At 48.0% G+C, this 24,268-nt stretch overlaps 1 protein-coding gene across 2 annotated transcripts; it reads left to right on the top strand.

The window, feature by feature from the left end:
* Positions 1 to 574: 574 nt before the first annotated feature.
* CRLF2 (cytokine receptor like factor 2) lies at positions 575 to 21,619 on the top strand. Of its 2 annotated transcripts, XM_038586703.1 has the most exons (8): positions 578 to 757; positions 9,019 to 9,121; positions 10,637 to 10,800; positions 12,393 to 12,526; positions 15,073 to 15,235; positions 16,112 to 16,217; positions 18,469 to 18,553; positions 20,640 to 21,619. In XM_038586703.1, exons 1-8 carry the CDS (start codon positions 676 to 678, stop codon positions 20,922 to 20,924), a joined length of 1,122 nt encoding a protein of 373 aa, XP_038442631.1. In that variant the 5' UTR covers positions 578 to 675; the 3' UTR covers positions 20,925 to 21,619. The 2 variants fall into 2 exon arrangements, with proteins under 2 accessions (XP_038442632.1, XP_038442631.1); XM_038586704.1 differs by lacking the exon at positions 9,019 to 9,121 and having other exon boundaries at positions 575 to 757.
* The last annotated feature ends 2,649 nt before the right edge of the window (positions 21,620 to 24,268 follow it).

Genomic DNA, 24,268 nt, shown 5'->3' with positions numbered 1-24,268 from the left:
GGGAAAGGGAGAAGCAGGCTCCTTGCTGAGCACGGAGCCTGACTTGGTACTTGATCCCAGGACTCCTGGATCATGACCTGAACTGAAGGGAGATGCTTAACCCATGGAGTCACCCTGGTGGGTGTCCCCCAGGAGCACCTTTGAAGGCAGAAGCTATGGACAGAAATTGGCCACTGACAGGTGGCCAGTCTCAGGTTCGTGCTCTTGAGCAACACACACCAACCAGTCTCCCCATTAACACCCCACGAACGGTGATTCTTCGTTGGAGTTCTGAAAGTCCCTGAAGTATGAACCGTAAGAACACCAGGCTCACCTCCTTCCCTGCAGCTTGGCTGGAGCCACATGGGCGGAGGTGGGGAGTGCCAAACGTCCACACCTCTTGATGACCTGCCATGCTGGCCATCCACAGCATGGCTGCAGGACTTTACCAACCAGCCAGAACCCTTTCAAGCCGAGCTCATGGGCAGCGAGTATGCAAGAGTGATCTTACATTTTTGTCGTGGTTTTTTTTTTTTTTTTTTTTTTAAAGAGTCATCGTTTTAGGTCAAGATTGAATCCGCTTCCCGTTGTCATTTCCTTGTTTCTGTTCCACTCTTTAAACAGAGGGTAGCCTCTGTAGATGAGCCATGAAGTCACACGGACCTTGTGCTCGCTCTGTTGTGGGTCTCCCCAAGAATGAGGACGGTGCTTCTGCCTTGGGCGTCTGCCGCCGTCTTCCTGCTGGCCACTGTGACGGTTTCGGGGGACGAGGCACTGGGTAAGCCCTGCTTGGAGATGCGGCTGCTTGTGTGCCTAGAGTGTCCTTTACTTTAGCATGCCTTCCTTTGGTCTTTCCTTCCCTCCTTCTACTCTTTTTCTCTTTCTCTTTTGCAACTGTAGCATCTGTCGTCTTGTTTTTGTGTTTTTCTTTCTCTGCTTCTTAACAGTAGCAAGCAGCTGGCCCAGATTTCCCAGCCCCTGCAAACCCAAGTTTGCCTCTTTGCAAAGGGCTCATGTTGGATCGACTTCCAATGCATTCGGTTCTAATGTGCAAAAAAAAAAAAAAAAGGACGCCAATACAAACAGTCCAGGTCCATCTGTTGCATGCAGGCTCTGGGTGGCTTCCCTGTCCCCTTTGCTTTCCCAGAGAGCAAAGCCTTTATGTTTACTGAATATTGGTCTGTCCAAAATGAGCTCGTGTCACATCTGAGAAAAAGGTGAGGGCGAAAGAAGGCGGATGGAGGGATCAGCTGCCGTGGGGATTGTGGGGGCCGCTCTTGTGCCACACGGGATTTTCTAGCATGCGGGTGGCAGACACAGGAACTGGGGAAGGCGCTTCAGGGACCTCTCATCTGTGAAGGGTCACGTCGCGTCACTCCACGCTCGTCCCTGTGTGTCTGAGCTGCCCTCTTGCTTGCCTGGTTTGTAAGGCTCAATCCAGAGACACCCCATTGGCTACAGTCTCTTGATGGCACACTGGGGGTCCCACTGGCCCAGCACTGACTCCCAGAGAGTCTGAGTGCGGGTTTCCCCTAGACTGGGCTACAGCAGCACAAACACGATTCTCGAATTGCATGTATCAGATGCTCCACTCACATGCACCAGGCACACCCTCAAAACTCTTCTAGTAACTTCTTGGGGAACACCGGAGCTCGTTTTGTTCCTGAAAGCTATTTGTGGTTTGCTTGCTTTTCCTTCAATGGAGTTGACTTGTACCCGAGTCCTTATAGGCACAGAAGCCTTAGAAACTAAGTAGTCGAGGGAACGGGGTCTCACAGGGGTGCAGCCCTGGGAAAGCTCCCCGCACGGCTCCTGGGCTCCCTGGTGTCCCCGTCATTAATCCACTGGCACTTGCAATATGCATGGGTCATACGCACTGATGGGACCAGTCGGGATCCCACAGATGTATGGGGAGGCCACTGTCGTGCCGACCGTTTGAGACATGAGGACCCATTTTGGGCTTCACATTGCACGTGTATCAGGTGCGTCAGGACGATGTCCATTCGCCCAGAACGTGCCCAGGAACAGACAGGGGGCTCGTGCAGATTTAGGGACAGAGAGCTGTGTGCAGCTGAGTGCAGATGCTCAGCTCACATGCAGCAAGACTCAGGGGTGGGTGAGGGTGGAGGTGTGTGCAGGGGAGGAAGCTGAGTGCAGACGCAGAAGGGGTCCCATGTGCACCTGCTCCCTTAGAAGACAGGAGGGACACAGCCTGGGCATCGGGCTTCCTCTGCACCACGGATGTGTGCAGCTTTCACCCCTGCTGCCATGGTGCTGATGCTGGAGGAGCCTTGCAGGGCGTGCTGAGGTCAAGTGTTCCCACACTAGAATAGGACCAGACACATCCAGCCCCGCTATGAACACCCACTTACCCACCTTTCCTCGGCAACTGTGGAGCATCTTAGGAGCATCGAGGCCTATGATGATCGTTCCCATACCCTAGTGCGCCATGTGCCCTTGCTCCGTGGGCTCAGCTGCGACCCCTAAAATCATCAAGTCTGAGCCCCTACAACCTCCCCCTGGACTTTATTTGCAAAGAGGGTGTTTGTAGAGGTTCGGGCGGCCAGCTCTTAGCTGTGGGCGGGACCGACCTGTCAGCACAGAGCCCTGCATGCCGCATGTAGACCGCGCATCTGGGTGACAGAGCGGACCAGAAGAGGGAGGAGCGCCCAAGCGGGGTGGGCAGACGGGCTGACAGGTGTGAGCTTGGTTCCAGAAGGTGTCCACGTGGACGCGGCCCTGCAGGGTGGCACCGCTGTATGGCTGCCGTTGCATTTGCGTTGAGCAACCGTTGCTGGCACTTCGGCTGCCTGGTAAATAAAGTAGGTGGAGAGAAAGTAAGAGAGAGAGAGAGTCCAAATCACACGATTCACATTGCAGACCCTATCAGAACCATCACACGGGTTGACCGCTCGCCGCTGTGATGTCACGCGGACCCGCTCTGCCTCGGGGAGGGGTCCGTGAGGCTGCGTTTTCTGCCACCCTCCTTCCACCCGGGGAGCCCGCGAGCGCCCAGGAGGAGGGCATGGGGGCATCCCGATGTGACTTCATGGGTTCTGGAGCTCGGTGCCCTCGCTCTGGGGACACACAAGAACCATCCGGAGTTTCCTGCGTGACTAATGCTGTGAACCCTTGTGGTCTCTGCCCGCGTCTCTGCACTGGCAGCTGTGAACCCTGCTGTGAACCCAGAACTGCACCCCTGCCCACCCCCTCAATGGGGAGCGACCAAGGATTTTTACAGGACGCCGCCACCGTCCGACGGGTGCATCCGTGGTTTCCCCACTGGGCCTGCCACTGCTTTGGTGGCCCACTGGGTACTCACCCCAAAAATACCCAGTGCTGCATCCAGTGGTGGCAACACCCACACTTGTGGTAGCAGGTTCTCGTGCTGCTTCCATCATCTTCTCTGTTCCTCTGTCTGTGTGTCTTGAACTGGGACGTGGGTACCACACCCAGAAGGAGATTGTTGGTGTTCAAATGACGCACCCTCACCCACTATTGTCACTATTTGCAAATGCTCCGAAATCCGTCAGTTCCGGATTTCCCTGCAGCTTTCCGATCGGGTGTTACAGAAACAAATGCAATTTTGCTAAAGATCCACAGGGTCCTTGCAACTGGGGAGCTGGTGGTCCCAGCACGTTCCTATCGCAACATGTTTGTGGAGGGGACCCTGCTCATCACAATGGAGGGGGGTTAGCTCTCCCTCAATAGAGGAGAAGGCCACAGGCAGGGCAGGGCAAGAAGGTGAAATGGGACACGTCTTTCTGTTTTATTTTATTTTTTTATTTTTATTTTTATTTTTATTTATTTTTTATTTTTTTAAACATTTTTTTTTATTTATTTATGATAGGCACACAGTGAGAGAGAGAGAGGCAGAGACACAGGCAGAGGGAGAAGCAGGCTCCATGCACCGGGAGCCCGATGTGGGATTCGATCCCGGGTCTCCAGGATCGTGCCCTGGGCCAAAGGCAGGCGCCAAACCGCTGCGCCACCCAGGGATCCCCTATTTTTTTATTTTTTAATTGAATGATTTGAAAACAGCCTTATTGATATATAATTGGTCATTTAAAATGTAGATTTTAGTAGATTTTAGTAGATGCATAGAATATGTGCAACGAGTTTTAGAGCATTTCCGTCATCCCCAGAGGGAACTCTAAAACCCTGCTAATCTGTCATTCTGGGATCCCGATCCCGTACCCAGCTCCTGACAACCACTAATAGGCTCTCTGTGTCCCCGGATTTCCATATCTGGACACTTCCCATCCATGATATCACACACTCTGTGAGAATTTTTGTGGGTCCATTCACACGGCTGCTTATTTTCATATTTCAGCCACATTGTAGAAGTGTTTTTTTTTCTTAATTCCTTTTTATGAATGATGCGCCATCATATGGATGGATCGCAGTGTGTTTGTCCAAAGAAACGGTTTTCAGAATTTTGCCCAGGGGTGCCTGGGTGGCTCAGTCCATGGAGCATCCAACTCTCAGTTTTGGTTCAAGTTGTGTGACCTCAAGGTTGCGAGATTCAGTGTGAGGTTGCAGGGAGACTTCTTAAAGATTCTCCGTCCGCACACAGTCTCACTCTCACCCTTTAAAATAAGTCAATAAGTAAAATAAATAAATAAATAAATAAATAAATAAATAAATAAGGGAGACATAACGTAAAGACTGCTAACTCTGGGAAACGAACTAGGGGTGGTAGAAGGGGAGGAGGGCGGGGGGTGGGAGTGAATGCGTGACGGGCACTGGGGGTTATTCTGTATGTTAGTAAATTGTACACCAATAAAAAATAAATTAAAAAAATAAATAAATAAATTTAAAAAAGAAATAAAAAAGATTAAAAAAGAAATAAAAAAGAAAAAAGAAATTAAAAAAGAAATAAAAAAGAAATTAAAAAAAGAAATAAAAAAGAAATTAAAAAAGAAATTAAAAAAGAAAAGAAAAAAGAAATTTAAAAAAGGAAAAGCAAAAAGGAAATTAAAAAAAGAAATTAAAAAAAAGATTAAAAAAAAATGGTTTAGCCCCGAATGAAACAGGGTGGAATACCTGTCTCATTGGTATCAAAACAAGGCAGCAAAATTCATTTCAACCATTTCTTGGAGGCACACGCTCCCAAATCTAGAGCATGAGCGATTACTTCAAGAAGTATCATAAAATTATGTTGCCAAATGCAATTTTTGTACAAAATTAAGTTGCTTATTGGTTTTTTAAAAATGATGGTTAGCTATATATAGAATGTTCTGTCTATAAAGTGTACATTAAGTACATTCACATGGTTGTGTAACCACCTTCACCATTCATTTCTAGAACTTTCTCATCTTCCCAAACTGAAACTCTGTCTCCATTAAACACCGAGTCCCGTCTCCTCCCCATCCCATGGCGTCCACCATCTAGTGCATGTGGGGCTCTCCTGAAAAGTGGGGATTTTTGAATACAAGTGAACTATTGATGAAGTCTGGACATTGGTGTCCGAAGCATCGTTCTCTGCCTCTTCCTCTCTCTGTACAGACAACTTCTATCGCTAGGACTGCCTGCATTAAAGGGCGTCGGCTACCATGTGCAATTTTACGCCTTTGCGTCTTGACGCGGCCTAATAAGTTCACCACATCTCCTAAAGCCGACGCGTGCTTTCCGAGCAACAACTGGAGGGGGAAAGCACATTTCTGGCATCCGTGCATTCCTTTTTGTTGAGGAAAATCACTTTATTATAAAATAGGCATTGAAGCAGAATGCGACACACGTCTACCGCACACAGTGCACCAACGAGATCTACAAAGACGAGACATCTACAAACACAGAAACCCTTTACTAGAGCTCGTGGACACAACCCATGACACACGTAATCTGTGAATAAATAATGACTAGTCCTCGACCTGGTGACCCCTCAGCACCTTTTGTCAGACAAGGTTTTCCCTAACTTCACCTGGTAATTGGAGACACTGTCTGTGTTAGCTCATTGGATTTATCCCATGGGGGAAAAAAAACTCCTATCTTTACGACAAGATGTGTTCCAACGTGGAGCCAGACTTTCCCTCACACTACAAGTGGGAGGTGGAGCATCACATTCCCTGGTATTTGCATTTCAAAGAGTTGGTTTCCTTGAGAAAGATACCCCTGGGTCCTGAGTCTGGTAAAGATCTTATTAAGTTTTAAAAGGATTTGCATGGATGTCAAAGACATGGAGAAAGATCTGACAAGTTTCCTAAGTAAATTCTTAAGAAAATGGAGGGGGGAGGTCTCTCTTCCTTTATTTCATTTTATTTTATTTTATTTTATTTTATTTTATTTATTTATTTATTTTATTTTATTTTATTTTGTTTAATTTAATTTAATTTTACTTTTAATTCAATTTCATTTTCATTTTATTTTATTCTATTTTTCCTAAGATTTTACTTATTTGGGCAGCCTGGATGGTTCAGGGGTTTAGCGCCAACTTCAGCCCAGGGTATGATCCTGGAGACCCGGGATCAAGTCCCACGTCCGACTCCCTGCATGGAGCCTGCTTCTCCCTCTGCCTGTGTCTCTGCCTCTCTCTTTCCTTGTGTCTCTCATGAATAAATAAATAAAATATTTTAAAAATAGATTTTATTTATTTATTTGACTGAGAGTGAGCACAAGCAAGGGGAGGGGCAGAGGGAGAAGCAGACTCCCCACTGAGCAGGGAGCCCAACTGGGAGCTCAATCCCAGGACCCTGAGATCCTGACCTGAGCTGAAGGCAGGTGCTTAACCAACTGAGCAACACGGGTGCCCCAAGTCTTTTGTTTTTAAATTTTGATTTGCCCTTTCAAGGCACAGGCAGGGCAGGGGTAAAGACCAAACATGCAAAGCAAAAGTTCTCTTTCTATTTTGCAAACTGCACACAAGACCTCACAAATATCTTCCTAATCTTGGACCGGCTTTTATGCCCAGTGCTACCTGAAAGAGCAACCCTGTGCTACATGAAAACATTTTGTAGGATCAGCGGGAGACCTTCTGTGCTTTCCTTTCTCTTCTCAGAGAAGTCTCGCCCACACCCCAGTCAGGAGAACCCCAATCACGTCCCTCACCTACACTGGTTAGGAACATCTGAATCCGTTCTGAGAAGTTGACAAAGAAGTAACAGAGACAGGGTGACTTGCTTTTTTTCTCCCCTTTCCAAGTCTGATCTCGCTCCCTCCTGTCCCCGCAGCTGACTCATCCTGTGGGGGTGGCAGTGAAGTGCAGAACAGTTCTGCTTTCCTGCTTGTGCACGGGGCATCAGGCTTTATCCATTAGATGTGTTCCACAGACAGAGGTCCCAAGATCTGAAATAACGTTGACACCTCAGCTGTAAACTTCCCTCCCTTTCAGACCCAGGAGGTGTTCACTGTGAGGGATGGATACTGGTTCCTTTCCTGAAAGTCAGAGATTTCCAGAAGCCATGACGTCCTTCCTGACATCTCCTCTCTCTTTCTGGAACCAATGGATCAATAGGTCTGAGGTTACCTGTCTTGTGATCAGTCACATCAGGAACAATGGTCAGCACAGAACAGAAGTATTCCATACACCTCGGGCATCTGAAAGGCTTTCTTAAAAATTCAAAGAACATTTTCATCTCTCCTTCTACCTTTAATTGGACACCAAATGCACTTGATGGTGGTCCACTCCCTGGTACGGCAAGCTTTGAATAAACGTACTCTCCTTGTTCTTATTTGGGTGTCTTTTGTTCATTTCTACAATGTAGATGGTCACTGGCTGATCACACAAAAATATTGTTTTGGGAGGTCTTGAAAAACATCAGTGAAATAGCAGATTGAATTTGGATTGGTGAGAAGGTGTGATGGGAAAGCATGGCTAATTCTGGACCATGAAGTAGGATGCGACCCCTATGAATGTTCAGCAGGCCAAGTCTTCCAGCCCAGAGACCTTATGGGGTGTTGAGCAAACAGGTCCAAGGTCATGATGTACATTTGCCTCCTGCTTTAGGGGTGGGGTTGCTGAACCCAGGACTGAATGTGAAATGTGAGTCCCTGACCTGGAGACTTCGAGACCCTCTTTCTCAGCATTTGTGAACATGTATCTCTTCAGCTCATCATGTATCTCATCATACTCATGACCTGCTGGGTGCTAGAAATGTGTCCATTGACCATTTATCCATCCATCCATCCATCCATTATCTATCTATCTATCTATCTATCTATCCATCCATTCAACCATCTGTCATATCTATCATCTATTATCTATCTACCCATCCATTATCTATCTATTTACCTATCCATTCATCATCTACTATCTATCCATCATATCTACCATATATCATCTATCTATCTATCTATCTATCTATCTATCTATCTATCTATCATCTATCTATCTATCTATCCATCCTATTGTCTACATACATAACCTGATACTTCCACTTCTAACTCAACACCACCGGGTTCATTCTAGCCTTCCATATTCCCGAAATTGTCACTCCCTTCCCTGGCAGTTGGAAACTTGCCCTTTCTTATCCGCAGCATCACAGCATATTTACTTAATCCTAGAATACACCCATTAACTACTTTCACAATGACTAACCCAGGCATGTGTGAAAATAAAAACTGCCCAAGCCTAAGTCACTTTAAAAGCAAAGACAGAGGGTTCATTTGTCTGTGAACGTTTCCTCAAGTTGTCATGTGTGAGTTGTAAGTTTTCTGAGTGAGACCATGAGTTTGGTGGATGGGGCACAGTGTCTAATGCCCCCTGTGTGCCCACAAAAGAGGAGGTCATCAGACACAGAGTCAATACTCAATAGCTGCTCTTCATACTAATTAATGGTCATTACGTCTTGCAAACATATGAAGAAAAGCAGCCGTAATCTTGCTCCTGACTTATTCCTCTGTCCCCAGTAACCCTTTGTATATCCTGCAGCTCTTAACTGACATAATTAATGCCGGCTTGTTTGAGAAAAATCTTGATTTTATCCATCCCTATAAAGCATTCTATTATTCTTATGACTCAAGTGCTAATGTCCTTTTATAAATTTCCAACCAGTTTCAGCATTGCCTCAATGGATCCTCTATTTGTCTCTTTTTACCCAGAAGGAGTATTGCAGCTTCAGATGATCAACTTTAATTTTGAAGCTGTGCAGGTTACATGGAATGCAAGCCAATACTCGGGGACAAATTTGACTTTCCTCTACAAGTAAGTGCCCCTCAGGAAGGGAACACCATGTCTTGTGCTCAAATAGTTCTTCTCCTGAGATACCAGCAATTGCGTGTGAAGGGCCAGCTAGTGAAGGTGTGAAGAATCAAGAATGTGCAAGTGTCAATGTGTGTGCTCTGTTTCGCCCTGACCCCTCACCACAACCGCAACCACACCTCTTAACCAAGTGATGACTAAGTCACACTCTAAACCACCTAGATTCATCCAAGGACATCCACAAGGTGCTTATTCATCCAGGACCATTCACAATGTCTTGACAGATACCTTTGACGGGAACCCTGTTCCCTTGAAACAAGGTATGCAACCGTGGCAAAGGTTGACCTTCTGAGACGTTTCATGCCAGCTTTCCAGCAGCCACCTTCCAAAAGTGTGTCTCCCTATCATGGGCTTTTTTTTTTTTTTTTTTTTTTTTGGTCTCAGTATAAATGTAGGAGAGAAGCATTCTCCAATTAACTTAGCCTCAATTCTGTGAATGGGAGAGATGTGTGATTGATTCTTCACAGTTTGATAGCATAGGAGATGAATGGGAAAGTGTACACAGGAGGGACATTTTAAGGTGAATTGGTTGGGAAATAAACATTTAAAAAAATCTGCTGGGTCTCCTAGATGGTCACATAGGTAAGTCACTTGAGCGTCAGTTTCTTTATTATAAAGGACATAATTCTCGATCAAGTCACTGCTTGGATTTGAGGACCTCAGGACAGAGCCTAAACTGGTCCCAACTGGGCACCATATTTTTTTTCTTAATATTGTAGGAAGCCTCAGGGAGATCTCCAGTGTTGGTTCATCCTTATTAAAGTGCCTCCTCAAATCAAGGGCATGGTGACTCTGCAAGTCAAACTGTACTTTTATTAGTTTTCTGGGGCAGTCATAACACAGTACCACAAACTGAGCAGCTTAGAACAACACAAATTCATCGTCTCCCAGTTCTGGAGACCAGAAGTTTGAGATCCAGGGGAGGCAGGTGCTTCCAAGGAGGGTCCGTCCTGCCTCTTCCAGCATCTGGGGCTGCAGGCATCTCTGGGCTGGTGGCTGCATCCCTCCCATGTCTGCCTCCATCTTCACCTGGCTTCTCCTTTGTGTCTGTGTCTCGTCTTGTGTCTCTTATAGGGACAGTGTCATTGGATTTAGGACCCACTGTAATGCAAGATGACCTTATCTTGATATCTTTCCTTTAATCACACCTGTCAAGACCGTATTTCCAAATGAGGCCCCATTCACAGATTCCAAGGATTAATGCATGAACAGACCTTTTGGAGAACCACCATCCAACCCACTACAGGGGGCCTTCAGGGAGCATACTGTGTTGAGAGAGGGGGTATTTTTCTATTTGGACAGTTCTTGCTGTGCTTTAAGAAAGGGTTCTTGAAGCGAGTGAAGGGGAGTTCCCAATCTGTGGCAGAGATATGGAGCAGAGGAGTGAGCCAGGAGATGTGTGAAGATGCTATTTTCAAAGACTCTCTATGGCTGAATGGTTCTATGTTTTAACCACAGGTTAACCAGTGACGAGACTGATAGCCAATGCTCCAACTATATTCTTCAACAAAGTCGCACTGCTGGATGCCTCCTGGAGGCAAAAGAAGATGAAATTCTGTGCTTTTCCATCTGGAATGGAACACGTCTCCTTCTCAACAAATGTCAGTGGATCAGTGCTTACTGTAAGTACCAAAAATGAACTCGTTGCCAAGTGCCCCTTTCCTACTCCAACTTCGAAGAGACTGGCCTTCTAGAAAATTCGTCTTGATACACACATTGGACAAAGATGTGTCATGGCACTCTGTCCTCCAACAGAGAGAGAGAGAGAGAGAGAGAGAGAGAAAAGCCCCCCTTTCCCCTCGATACCACCCCCATTGGTTTTCTTAGGTGCATTCAGGGTTGGCTGTCAATCTAGGGTTATAAAACACTGCAAATAAAAAGACCACAAATCAGGCAGCTTAAAACAACAGAAATTAATCATCACTAAGCTCTGGAGACCAGACTCTGAGCTCCAGGTTGGGGAGAGTTGTGCATCCTCCAGAGGCTCCAGAGGAGGGTCCTTCCTGTCTCTTCCAGCGTTGGAGGCTTTAGGTGTCCCTGAGCTGGTGTCCGCATCCCTCCTGTCTCTGTCTCCATCCTCATGTGGCTCCTCCTGTGTCTGTGTCTCTCTTCTTCCATCTAGGGACACTTGTTCTTGGATTTAGGACCATCCTGCTCCAGGATGAACTCATCCTATCTTGATTAGATCTGCAAGGACCTTATTTCCTAATAAAGCCACATTCACGGTACCAGAGATCAGCTCATGAACGTACTTGTCGGGGGACACGGTTTAACTCATGAAAGCGTTCATTTCCCAAAGGACAGGCTGGTGGGGAAGGAGTCTCATGTGATGTTTTCCATGTTCTGTCTTCACTTTAGTTTGCTGAGGCTACTGCAACAAACTGCTACAAAGCAGGTGGCTTAAAACAACAGAAATTTGCCCTCCCACAGTTAAGAAGACCCCGGGCATCTGAAATCAAGGTGTGGGCAGAGCTGGTTCCTTCTGGAGGCTCTAGGGGATGACCTGTTCCATGTCTCTCTCTCTTGCCTTCTGGTGGCTGCTGTTCCTTAGCTTGTAGATGCATCAGCTCCATCTATACCTCTATCTTCACATGCCCGTTTCCCTCTGTGTGTCTGTGTCTCCTCTTATGAGGACACTAATTATATAGGACCAGAGCCCACTCTACTCCAGTAAACCCCATTTTATCTTTAATTATCATGCCTGCAATGATCCCAAATGCACATATTCTGAGATATGGGGGCTAGGACTCCAACATATCTTTCTTAGGGGGACACTATTTATCCCATAACAGACATTTTCACACAATTTCAAAGAGTTCATTTGACGATACACATTCAGGTCCTTGGAGCTATGCTATAGATGTAATGAGGATGAATAACACCCTCATCCTCAGTCTAATAAAGTATTTTTTAAGATTATTTATTTATTCATGAGAGAGAGAGAGAAGCAGAGACATAGGCAGAAGGAGAAACAGGGTCCCTGCAGGGAGCCCGATGTGGGACTTGAACCTGGGATGGCAGGATCACACCCTGAGCCAAAGGCAGATGCTCAACTGCTGAGCCACTCAGGCGTCCCAATCCAATAAAGTATTAAGGAAAAGATTAAGGCAGGCCAGAGAACGTGAGTCTAAGCAAACTTACCACTATAATTTTAGAGATGTGGAATCTTTATCTTTGTAGAGGTGGTGATCATTTTTTTGTCTCTCCTTCTCAGTGAAACCCAGCTCCCCAAAAGACTTGAACTTCCAGTGGCATCAGGAAGCCATTACAGTGACCTGTTCTGATCTGCCCTACAAGCGTCTCCTCTATGAAATCCAGTACAAGAGTATGTTCGACACTGAGTGGCAGGTGAGCATGGTAGCATCTTTTTCTCAGCCCAAGGGTGAGCGAGGATCCCCAAGAGGTAATCAAGAGAGACGTGGAGAGACACAGAGATAGATGTTGGCATTTGTTTTAAGGAATTGCTTATGGGATTATAGGGGCAGACACATCTCAGGCCAGAAGGCTGGAAACACAGACAGGTTTCCATTATGGTCTTTAGACTTCTCTGGGAAACTCCAGTCTATGTCCTCTCAGGGCCTTCAATGGATTGAGTAAGGCTCACCCACATTATAGAGTGACCTAAAGATGGCTGATTAAAAACATCAATCATTTCTATAAAATACCTTCACAGTAACACCTAGGGTATCATCTAAGTAAAAAACTAGACACCAACCTTGGCCAAGTTGACAAATAGAATTAACCATCACCATACCCTGTACCACCCACCCCTCTTTGCATACCTTTTGAACATGTGAGAACCCTTTCTGGTACTGACTATTTGGGCGTAATCAATGGAATAAATTAAAATGATGTAAATATCAATGACTCAAGGGCTCACAGTTGTCTTCCAATAATCACATGACCACCATATAAACAAAGGATTAACATCTTTGCAAAAGCAGAACTGGAGCCAATGGGCAAAATCATCTGTAGAAGGCAGATGGAATCACCTGGATCAGGTATAGTGAGGTGCCCACCCCCGGAGGTGCCCAAGGAGAGTCTTGAAGTTGGCTTGGACGGGATCTCGGAAAGACTGCCCTGGAAAAGTAGTTAAGCTACCTGGGCTATGAGCCGCCTGCCTATCCCAGAAGTCAATGATTCCACAAGTCTGCAAGGACACCTGTGTCCATCAAGGTTTGCAGACTTGGATGATGGGATCAACCAGAAGCATCATATCTCATGGGACCATCTAGGGAGGAGGGGGAGCTAAGGCAAGGTGAGTATAACTGAACATCTCAGACTAGGATAGTCGATGTCTGCTGTGTCTACAGGTATTGGGAGGGGATCCTTTCCACATTCACTCAAGATTTACTTACTGAGGATCTACTATGTCCCAAGCACTGAGGACATAATAATAGCACCTAGCCACAGCAACTTGGGGATGGATGTGATAACACGTGAAAAACATTGAGTAAGTTCACCCTTACTATGGTTACTCTAATTATTTTCACTACTAGGCTCACATCTACTACTCACTCCTACTACTCTTACTCACCCTTATTATATTTGCTGGTGTCTGCACCAGCAAGGAGACAGCGAGGAGATCTGTCAACAGATGGAAATCCCTATTCTTATGAAGAGGCAAATCCTAAGTGCCCATATAATACATCCCTAAATCTGGAAATGGTGCAATAAAACGCAGCAATAAGAATAAAAATGAGAATACCGTTGAAGGCCGTTGTATGTAACCCAAGCAGGAGGGGACCTATCAGAAAAGAGAAAAGCTGACCTAATGCTGGGTCTAGTAGAATACCGTCACTGAAATGAAATTTGATGAAACTCGTCAAAGAAATGCAAAGTAAAGCAATCGATGGGTACTGGAGAGCACCTAAAGAGTGTGGTAATAATAAGATGTGATACTGGTCAAGGATGTTGAGCATTAACAAACTTTAAGAGCTTATCAGTTGTCCTATTTCTGACCTATTGAGCCCCTTTTTAGAAATTGATCTGGGCACCTGGGGGGCTCAGTGGTCGACTTTCTGCCTTTGGATCAGGTCATGATCCTGGGGTTCTGGGATCGAGTCCCACATTGGGGTCCCTGCATGGAGCCTGCTTCTCCCTCTGCCTGTGTCTCTGCCTCGCTCTCTGTGTCTCATGAATAAATAAATAAAATCCTGAAAAAAAAAATAGAAATTGATCCTAAGGAAAGAATTAAAAATGCGGATGTGGTTTTATACACAGAGACATCTGTTGAGGCATTATCTAAAATAAATACAAAGCATTGGAGGCCACCTCTATGCCATACAATAGGGAGATGGTCAAATAAATAATGGTACATCTGTATGATAAAATATGTAAGTCACCAAAGGACACTATAGTGATAAATGATATTTAGTGATGAAAGCAATGTGTACAGTAAAACATCGCATTATATGAATACAATATCAATTGTTAATGGTGATTATATGATGGAACTGGAATAAAGGTTCCAAGGAAAGAAACAAGGAAAGAAACAATATCAATTTGTTAATGGTGATTATATGATGGAACTGGAATAAAGGTTTTTACCGTTTTTAATTGTGTGTTTGTATGTGCATATGTTTTCTAAAGTCTCCAAAGTAAGCATGAGTTACTGTTGTATTCATACAAAAAAAATTACTTTTTCTTTTTAAGGAGTAACTTTTCACTAAGTAATTCTTAAAAGCATCTGTAGTACTATCTGTTACGAAGGATTGTTTCTTCTTGGAGGGGAGCATAGAGATTGTTGGCTGCGTTTGTTTTCCTTAGGCAGACAGATGAAGTGCAACTGGAATGTGAATGCTGAAAAGTAGGTGCCTTATGTGACTCCCTAGTACAAAGACAAAGAGCTTAGGTCAAACCACTGATCCCGTGCTTGCTTTTTTTCCCTTCAGTCCAAGGAGGGAGAAACCTGCAATGTTACGACAGATGGCTTGGATGCTGAGAAATGTTATTTCTTCCGGGCCAGAGTGAAAACAATGGAGTCCAGCTATGGCCCCGACACATACCCAAGTGACTGGTCAGAGGTGATACACCAGCAAAAGGGGGAGCTGAGAGGTAATGCTTGCTACACAGCAGCGCTGCACCTGTACATGGGCCAGCGCCTCGTCTTTTGGGGGAGAGAGGATTGGAGGTTCCTAAAAATGAATGACCTCACCTCCTACTTCAGAGATCAATTTGAAAGCATTTGTTTTGTTTTCCAGACCCCCTACGTTATTGGGCTAGTTTTTCACTTTTATTTCTATTAACAGCAACAATGATAATAAGTACTATTTATGAATGCTGATTCATTGATATAGGCATAGATCATAGATATATAAAATAGATGATAGATGACATCGACATATAGATATGATAGATATGTAAGTGAATGATAGTTCATAGATAAGTAGATGGATAGATGAATATAAGTGGATGGACGGATATATAGGTAGATGATAGATATGATGGATGGTTAGGCAGACAGACAGATACAGATGGACAGATGGATGGATAGATAATAGATATGATGGATGGATGGGTGGATGGATGGATAGATATAGATGGACAGATGGATGGATATAGTATGAACGATGGATGGATGGATGGATGGATGGTTAGATAGATAATAGATAATAGATAGATAATAGATAGATAGATAGATAGATAGATAGATAGATAGATAGACAGACAGTAGCCTAAAGCAAGCCTCAGTTTCCTCAAACACCCCTGGCAACACAGGTACTTGAGAGCAGTGTGTTGAGTCTACACCACTTGTGCAGTGGCTACCCTGATGGGTGCCTGTCCAGAGACACCATCTCTCTTTCCAGGATATGTCCCACCGCAATCAAGATTTACTGTCATTGCTGTTTATAAAGGAAAGAAAGTGGGGGATTGGAGCCTGACCTACTATCATCTTGAAAACTGACAGCAACTCATTCTTTTTTGCTTTAGATTCGTGCCAGGAGAAAAAACTTTTCCCCAAATTTATTTTAGTTTCTGGCATGGTTGCGTTGCTGACAGTGTCCCTTCTTCTTCTGTCTTTATGGAAAGTACGGAGGTAAGGATGACTCTTGACAGCCTTGTCATACACACAGGACGGGAGGCTTTGTTTGCAATATGTCCACTAAGTAGAAAGGGAAAAAGAATCATCTGATAGGGTTATTCGTCCGATAGGTGAGCATCCCATTTCCCACAGTGCACGCTTCGCCAACAGCGTCTTTTAAGAAAATTGAGGGAAACAGTGCCGAAAATGCAGGGATACCTGGGGTATTTGTCTTGTAGAAACAGTAGAATATATGAATGTTAACTCCTACCAGAGGATTAGCTGGCTTCACACACACACCCCGCTGAGCCATTGTCCGCCTACCATATTGGAGCAACAGGTGCTTAAAACACCTCTCAATTATTATTGAGACTTATCAAACGGAACTGTTGGGTGAAGGGAGAAGAATCGCACGTAGAAGCTCGTCTCGTTTTCGAATCAAGTGACAGATGTAGCGAAACAGAGCCCGTAGACAGTTTTTCATGAATATCATATTAAATAGTTTTCTTTGCTCAGCTTTCTTACAACCACTTAACCACCGCCATGTCCATCCCTATGTAAACTGAGTCACGCTGCCCAGGCGTCTTGGCTGTACCTTGGCATGAAGGTACCGATGCCCAGGGTCGTGGGCACCATCTTGGGATGGTGGTTTCTTGGGATGAGGTTTTCATAGCAACTGCAGGGGGCCCGGGTAGAGAAAGATGGAGCAGCACTCGGGAACATTGAGCCTGGGTCTGCACCAGGGTGAGTTGGACAACTCCACAGGGTCCCCCACTGAGAGCCAGATTCAGCACCGAAGTGCCTCGTTTAATTCTTGCCCACGACCTTTCCAGCCTCGTCACCTCTCCTTTACTGACTCACATGCATGCCACCCAAACGGAGCTCTGCTAGGGTGGAGATGAAGCAATCAGATAAGGGTGCCTACCGGTGACAGGCCCGGTGTTTTCAATAGAGAGTTGAAAGCACCCCTAGGGGAAACTGAGCCCCATGATTCTTGGAAAACACTAACGCTTGCCCTGCTTCAAGGGAATCCCCTTTGCAATGACGGGTGAAAAGTCAACTATATTGGTTGGTGTCCTAGGGCGGCCATCACAAAGGACCAGACACACGGAGGCTCAAACCAGAGGCATTTATGAGATGTAGGTGTGGGCAGGTTGATTACCCGAGGCCTGTCTTCTTGGAGTGTAGACGCCATCTTGTCCCTGTGTGCCATCCCTCTGTGAGCACACACATCCCCGTAATCACTGTCTTTTTATAAAGACACCGGTCATGTTGAATTAGGACCATACTAGATCACAACCCTTTAAGTCCAAGACCCGGGGGCCTATGAACTAAAGTGGCCAAAGGCAGACCAACAGGAGAAAAGCCAACTGTTTCTCTATTGATGTTATCATATTACGAGCGGGGAGGACCCAAAGATAGGAACTGAAAACCCAAAGAGGTAGTTAGTCTGGGGAGCCTCGCATACCACTTGAACAAAGGGCAATGGTTGTAGAGACGTGAGTAGGTGGAGGAGAAAGGGTTCTGAAGCTGTGGTGGAGATAAATTCTGGGAAGGTGACTACAAAATGGAGACACAAAACAAATGACACAGAAAAGTTGTGTATGTGGAAAGATCTCAGCGAAAGAGAGATCTCAGCTGGGGCGGGGGTTGGCAGGGGGCGGGGAACCTTTACAAATGGAAATTTCTATTGCAAAATGGTAAAGTGACGCCTTGTGTTTAGGCAGCTGGAGAAGAACACAGAGCTCCTCCTATGTGTCCTGGATCATAATAGGCTTCAGCCTCAAATAATCAATCTTCGGGGGGGGGGAGCGTATTTTAGGGGGCAGCCCCATGAGGCGAGTCCCTTATGACTCGTTTACGCTCCATTGTTACCGCTTGAAAAGCACAATCTCCCCACACAAGTCCCAGAGAGGGTTACGGCTTTTGACCTATGATGTCAACCTCTATGACTGACACAGTTCGGCCCATTGCATCAAGCAAAGAGACGGGATGGTCCGTGGGTGGTGGGAATCGATATTGCGCATTAAGGTGCTCTGTGCCCCGGACATCACAGTGTCGGTGGGAGGTGTCAAGTGGGTGCTGGGAGACGAGTGTCTGCGGAGTTGAGGTGGGGGGAGCACATGCCTTGACACGACAGGTACAGTTCCCTGCAGGCACCACATCTCTGCGGTGCAGCTGTGTCCCCATCCTCGGCCCCTTGGAGGTCCCCAGCCCTGCTCGGGCATGCTCGCCTGCCTGACCAGACTCTCCGTGTCCATTTCAGAGTCAAGAAGCTCCTCATGCCCAGCGTGCCCGATCCCAAATTCACCTTCCCTGGGCTCTTTGAATCCCACCAGGGTAACTTCCAGGTAACTACCACCCCCCCAACCCCATGCATGTTCAACACGATTCCTTTATGTCTAATCCCTCCCCGTGCACCTTCGTTAGAACTGACATTTCTTCCAGCTATCTCCTTTACGTGCCCGCGAGCCTTTTCTGAAATGAGAGCCGTGGCTTCATCATTTTCTCCTGGTCGGAGAGATACCAGATCCAGAGAGGGGCTCAAGGGGCAGCTCGTCTTTAAACCAGCCCCACAGAGCTCTGCCCTCCCGGGATTTTCCAGCCCAATCGCCCTCTCATCTCAGCAGGAAGTTGTGTTCTTCGTGGGCTCACCCTGCACGGCTGAAAACAAACCCAAGACTTCCGCTTTTAAACGGTTTACAGGCATTGTTTCATTCACTTGATAAAGGCTTGCTTGTGGAGGGCTGGGCATGAGCAGCTAGGAACCGGGGAGAAGGGACCAGCCCCCCCTCCCCAGGAGCTCGCCAGGTGGGGTGTGCGTTTTCCAGGATAATGCATTAGAAGTTTCTCCGGAGATGTCACCAATCAGAGGCTTGAAACAACAGAAATTAATCATCTCCAAGCTCTGGAGACCATAGTCTGAGCTCCGGGGGGGCAGGACCCCTGAGGTCCAGGGCGGGGCCTCCGGGGAGGGTCCCTCCTGCCTCTTCCAGCGTCTGGGGCCCCAGGCATCCCCGGGCTGGTGGCCACATCCCTCCCATCTCTGTCTCCGTCCTCACGTGGCTCCTCCTCTGCGCCTGCATCTCCTCTTCTGTCTCTTCCGAGGACCCCTGTCGTTGGATGTAGGGCCACCCTCGTCCAGGACGAGCTCATCTCAGACTCTTCACTTATATTTGCAAACACCCTATTTCCAAATAAGTTTACATTTATAGGTTCTGGAGGTTAGGATGGACAAATCTTTATTTTGGGAAGGGGTGTGCACCATCCGACCTCCCACAGGGGCAAGTTTAATTTCCAACCTCCTTAGACATCAGGGACAAAACAAACAAACAAAAAAAACGGGGGAAAATTTTTTCCTACACCCTCTTAGTTTCTCTGTTCAGGGCCTGCAAATTAAGCAGATGAGGACAGATTGGCATAAGAAAAGGTTGACTTAAAAAAAAAAAAAAAAAGAAAAGGTTGATTTCATAGGCACCTGGGGGCGGAGGGGTGTTCACAGAAAAGAAGTGAAAACCCCAAAGAGGTAGTTAGAAGCCCGGGCTCCGGCGCCATTTTCACACAGCGTGACAAAACGGGGAGAAGTGACAGGACAGTTATAGGGCAGGGGAGGGTGGGACCTGTGGGTGGCAGGTGTCATGTGGGAAGGTGACTGGGGTGAAAGTGAGGTTTGTTATGCAGACTGCAACCCTCTGGGGTGACGGGGGCTCTCCCTGCCCCTGTAGTGACACCTTTACACATGGAAATCTTTACTAAATGGAAATTCTTGCCCAGACTTTTGTGCAGAAAAGGGGAAGGCAGACAGCTCCACCCGAGCTTGTTCTTTCTTAATCACCTTCAGCTCAAAATAATCTTTTGTCCAAAGTGCCTTCTATGGGGTGGGGGTTTCCGGAGGGAGGGGCACGTCCTGATCCTCTTCTGGGGGAGATCCTAGGGAGAGAGGAGGGGGTTAGAAGAGCATTTTCAGGACAAAAGACATGAAGGAGAGGAGGGAGGCTGGGCAGGGGAGAGCAGACATAGGGCCGGAGCAAGGACACCCCCACCCGGTTGGCATAGCGTCCCGTGGAGACCCCTCCCCTGCCAGTATCAAGAACGTCCCCCCACCTAGGTGTGCGTTAGAATGGCAGCGTCCAGAACCCGCCTGGACCCGCTGGGGGATAATCCCGCTCACGAGAGTCCGGGCAACTCACAAACACAATTCAGTCGTGTTCCTTGTCGTTGCCCTCGTTCAAAGGGCCGCGGAGGTATTTGCAGATACAGCGTTTTGAGGGTGACGGTAAATGCAGGTGTAAGAAGAACCACGGGGTGGGCTCAGGGATGCTGGAGCTTTCTGTTCCCAGGGGATTGCTGTTCCTGCCCAGGGATGCTGGCTCGGGGGCCTGGCACCTGCCAACGGGCGTCTCCCTGAGTCCGAAATGCTCTGTGTCATCCCCGCAGGAGTGGATCAAGGACACCCAGAACGTGGTCCCCTTGAATAAGATGGAGGGTGCGGAGCATGATTGCGGCCCGGAAGAGGCTCTCATCGTCCACCTGGCCACGGCTGAGGCCGAGATGCCCATCCTGACGACCGGCCCGTCGTGTCCGCAGACCGAGGAGGAAGAGGCCTCTGGGGACCCCAGCCAGCTTCCTGGCCAGCCCCTGCAAGGCGGCGGTGGCGGCGAGAGGGTCTCTCTTGGTGGCTTCACGTTCGTGATGAGTGACAACTCATACGTCATGTTATGAGGGCTCAGAAGCCAACATTGGGGTTTACGTTGACGTTACAGCATCTCGGGGGCTCAGCACCACCGACAATGCCGTGTTCAGGGTGGGGGGTCAGGGTCACGGAAGACCCCCAACGCCCAACCGGTGCGCTCCTTGTGTCCGCTTCCATCCCACGCATGTCTACTCACGGGCTGCAAGGCAGACTCCCCGGAGATGGGGCCCGCGGCGTGTTGGAGCGTTTCTTGCTTTCAGCTCACGTCTCCTCGTGGCTGATGTTTTCATGTAAATTGTATGGCAAGATGGCCCGGGTGCCCGGAGGCCTTCTTCCTCTGTGCGTGTCACCCACGCCCCGCCCTTACAACGTCTTCACTCGAGCACTTTCTCCGCGCTTTCGAGATGCGGCCCACAGACCCAGCAAGAGGAGCACTGGGCCGGAAACGAATCCTGCCTTAGAGACGCCAACCAGACACCCAGCTATTAACTGCGCGCGCCGGAAAAACACCCACTTTTCAACAACGGCGGGGAGGGGAGCGCTTATCTTCCGGAGACTCTGTTTTTGTTGGCCTCTTTGCTCACGACATTCATCGATGAGGCAGGTGAATGCAAACGTGCCAAGTGCGGTCGCCCGGAGCGTCTTCCCCTTGGGTGGGGCCTATCACACTGTATTTTGCAAAATGGAAATAACGAGACAAAAGAATTAGGCGTTTGTAGGTTTTCAAGGTCGTGGTTCTTCGCTCCAGCAGGGAGGGTACCTGCTGCGTCTCTGTGGGCTGCAAATAGGATAAATTGGGAGCCCTTGTGGGGGAGTTTGTGTGTCATCACGTGGTCGTCCCTCTGTGAGTGTCTGCGTCCCCATTCTCTCTTCTTATAAGCACCCCAGTCCTATGCAATCAAGGCTCATCCTACTGACCTCATTGTACCTTAATTACCTGTTTAATGACCCAATTCTCTATTATAGCCACATTCTGAGTTCCTGGGTTAGGGTCTCAATTTACGGGTTTTGGGGGATGCAATTCAGCACCCCCATTTAATCAGAAAGAAGAGGTGAAATTAAGAAATGCAAGCCGTGCACCATGAGGGCAACCCGCCCACAGGTGAGGTGCCAGGGAGCCCTTGCACGTGCATCCCCACACACCCCCCATTTCCCGATCCTGTAAACATCACCATTTTGTGATGGAGAGAAGCTCACAAGAGCTGCACCGGCCAAAGCAAGAAACGCGAGGGATGCGTCTCTGTCACCCGCGGGACAGTCTTGGAGAAGCAAGTGTGTTCTTCGCTTATGCGTTCAGTGCTCATCCTCAGCGGGAGGATGGATTCCTCAGACGCCACTGTCAGCACCTGCTCAGGTGGGAAGGGAAATAGGCGGAAACACAGCCCAGACGAGGGGAACCGTGCGTTCTCCAGCGATGCCGAACGCCTGTTTATGTCACACAGAAAGCAGGTTTTGCACCTGCCCAGGAACATCCCCCTGTTTCACGGGCTGGCGATGCCCTAGCGCACGTTGGCCTGGGGCTCGGGGGCTCACACCGTCCTGTGTGAAGCATCACTCTGGCGTGTGTGTTTTACTGCTGGTCCCAGGCAGGTGGGCAAGTGGGCGGAGCTGGGGGCAAACACCACCTCCAGGCGGACGTGAATCAGCACTATTAGGGAAAATGAGCTTTGTGCAACTGATTATGAACCGTGCGGGCCTGGGCAGGGGGTGCGGGTGGTGGCGTCCACAGAGCAGGACAAGCCTGGCTTCTGGGTTAGGAGAGGCCCCCCTCCTTGGAACATGAATGCCAAAGAGGGCATGGGCTTCCTGCACGTGAGTGCTGGGTCTGCACACACGCACACACACACACATGCTCACATCCCTGCACAGAGGCACGGTCAAGCGCTTGCCGTGTGGTCAATATCAATAGCCTCCAGCGGCAGGAGGAAGACCCCAGCTCAGCCCTGCTCCCACCGGCTCCTCCACAGTAAAGCCCGCGTCCAGTTCTCAAACCCCATTCGGCCCCATTTGCAGGCGTGCATGGTGCCAGGCACCCCCGCACGATGAGTTGTGTGCTTTCAGTGACATGTGTTAAAAAAGAAAAAAAAAAGGAGAGGAAGAGAGAGAATAGGACGGTAGTTACAGAGGGAAGAACAGATTTCATTCAGGGACGTTGCAACAGAGGAAAGGAGACCCCGGTGGAGAGCTGGCTTGGCTCTGAATACACTGTGAGAAAGTGGGGTTTACAGCCAAGGAGCAGGTGCGTTCATGGATGGACAATTACCAGTGAGCAGATCTGCAGTTGATCAGGTATCCAGGTGACCAGGTATCCAGGTGAACAGATATTGAGGGTGGTGGAAGATGAGGAACCCAATCAGACATCCAGGTGACCAGATATCCAGGTGAGCAGATATTGAGGGTGACCAGATATAGGGGATGGTAGGCAGTGAGGAAACCTATCACATCTGTAGGTGAGCACATCTCCAGGTGGCCAGGTAGCCACGTGAGCAGATAACCAGGTGAGCAAGTACCCATGGGAACAGATATCCAGGTGACCAAGTATCCAGGTGAGCAGATAGCCAAGTGACCCAGTATCCATGTGAGCAGATATTCAGGTGACCAAGTTCCAGGTGAGCAGATCACCAGGTGACCAAGTATCCAGGTGAGCATTGACATGACCAGAAATCCATGTAAGCAGATATCTAGGAGACTGGGTATGCAGGTGACCAGGTATCCAGGTGACCAGTTATTGAGGGTGGTGGGAGATGAGGAACCCAATCAGACATCCAGGTGACCAGATCTCCAGGTGGCCAGGCATCCAGGTGGCCAGGCCACCTGGTCCATTGACCAGATATTGAGAGTCAAGGGTTCCCATGAAATGGAGTGAGTTGCATTTTTGGTAAAACTGGGTGATGCAGAGATGAACCCAGAAGCCCAAGAGTCAGGCCTAGTTGAGAAGGAGCTCAGCAGAGGCTGGTGGAGTCTGGTGGGGGAGACAATCTGTAGAGTGCTAGCCCCATCTTTGTCAATGCCCTGCATGGGTTTCCTGTGGCCACAGTAACAAACTACCCCAAACAGGTGACTCAGACAGTGGCTACAACAGAGGCCGGGAGCTGAGAAAGGGTCCTCCCCGGAAGCCAACGCCATCAGTGTCTGTTGTCCCAGCCCCGGTTTGTGGGCATTTGGCAGTCCCCCCGGAGACAGACAGTTGTATGGACAAAGCTGAGTCTGTGTTTGGGGTCACCAGGCCACACTCAGGATTGGCCCCGGGGGCCGGATGTTAATTCTCATAGTGCTGACTTCTCCCAGGGACATCTGTCTAGTGTCAGGAGTGCCCTGCAGGTGCACACCGCCCCAGGGGACCCCGTGTCCTGCCCTTTGGTGGGTTCTGGTT

This window comes from Canis lupus, chromosome X (genome assembly GCF_011100685.1).
Source record: "Canis lupus familiaris isolate Mischka breed German Shepherd chromosome X, alternate assembly UU_Cfam_GSD_1.0, whole genome shotgun sequence".
Classification (NCBI taxonomy): Eukaryota; Metazoa; Chordata; class Mammalia; order Carnivora; family Canidae; genus Canis; species Canis lupus.
Note: the sequence above shows the minus strand (reverse complement) of the source record. Positions and strands in the feature narration are given on the sequence as shown.

Bases quoted from the DNA above. Each gene is read 5' to 3' on its own strand.
- CRLF2 (XM_038586703.1), top strand. From the start codon at position 676: ATGAGGACGGTGCTTCTGCCTTGGGCGTCTGCCGCCGTCTTCCTGCTG. The intron at 10,801-12,392 runs GTAAGTACCAAA...TCTCCTTCTCAG, and splicing joins TCAGTGGATCAGTGCTTACT to TGAAACCCAGCTCCCCAAAA. The intron at 15,236-16,111 runs GTAATGCTTGCT...TTTTTGCTTTAG, and splicing joins GCAAAAGGGGGAGCTGAGAG to ATTCGTGCCAGGAGAAAAAA.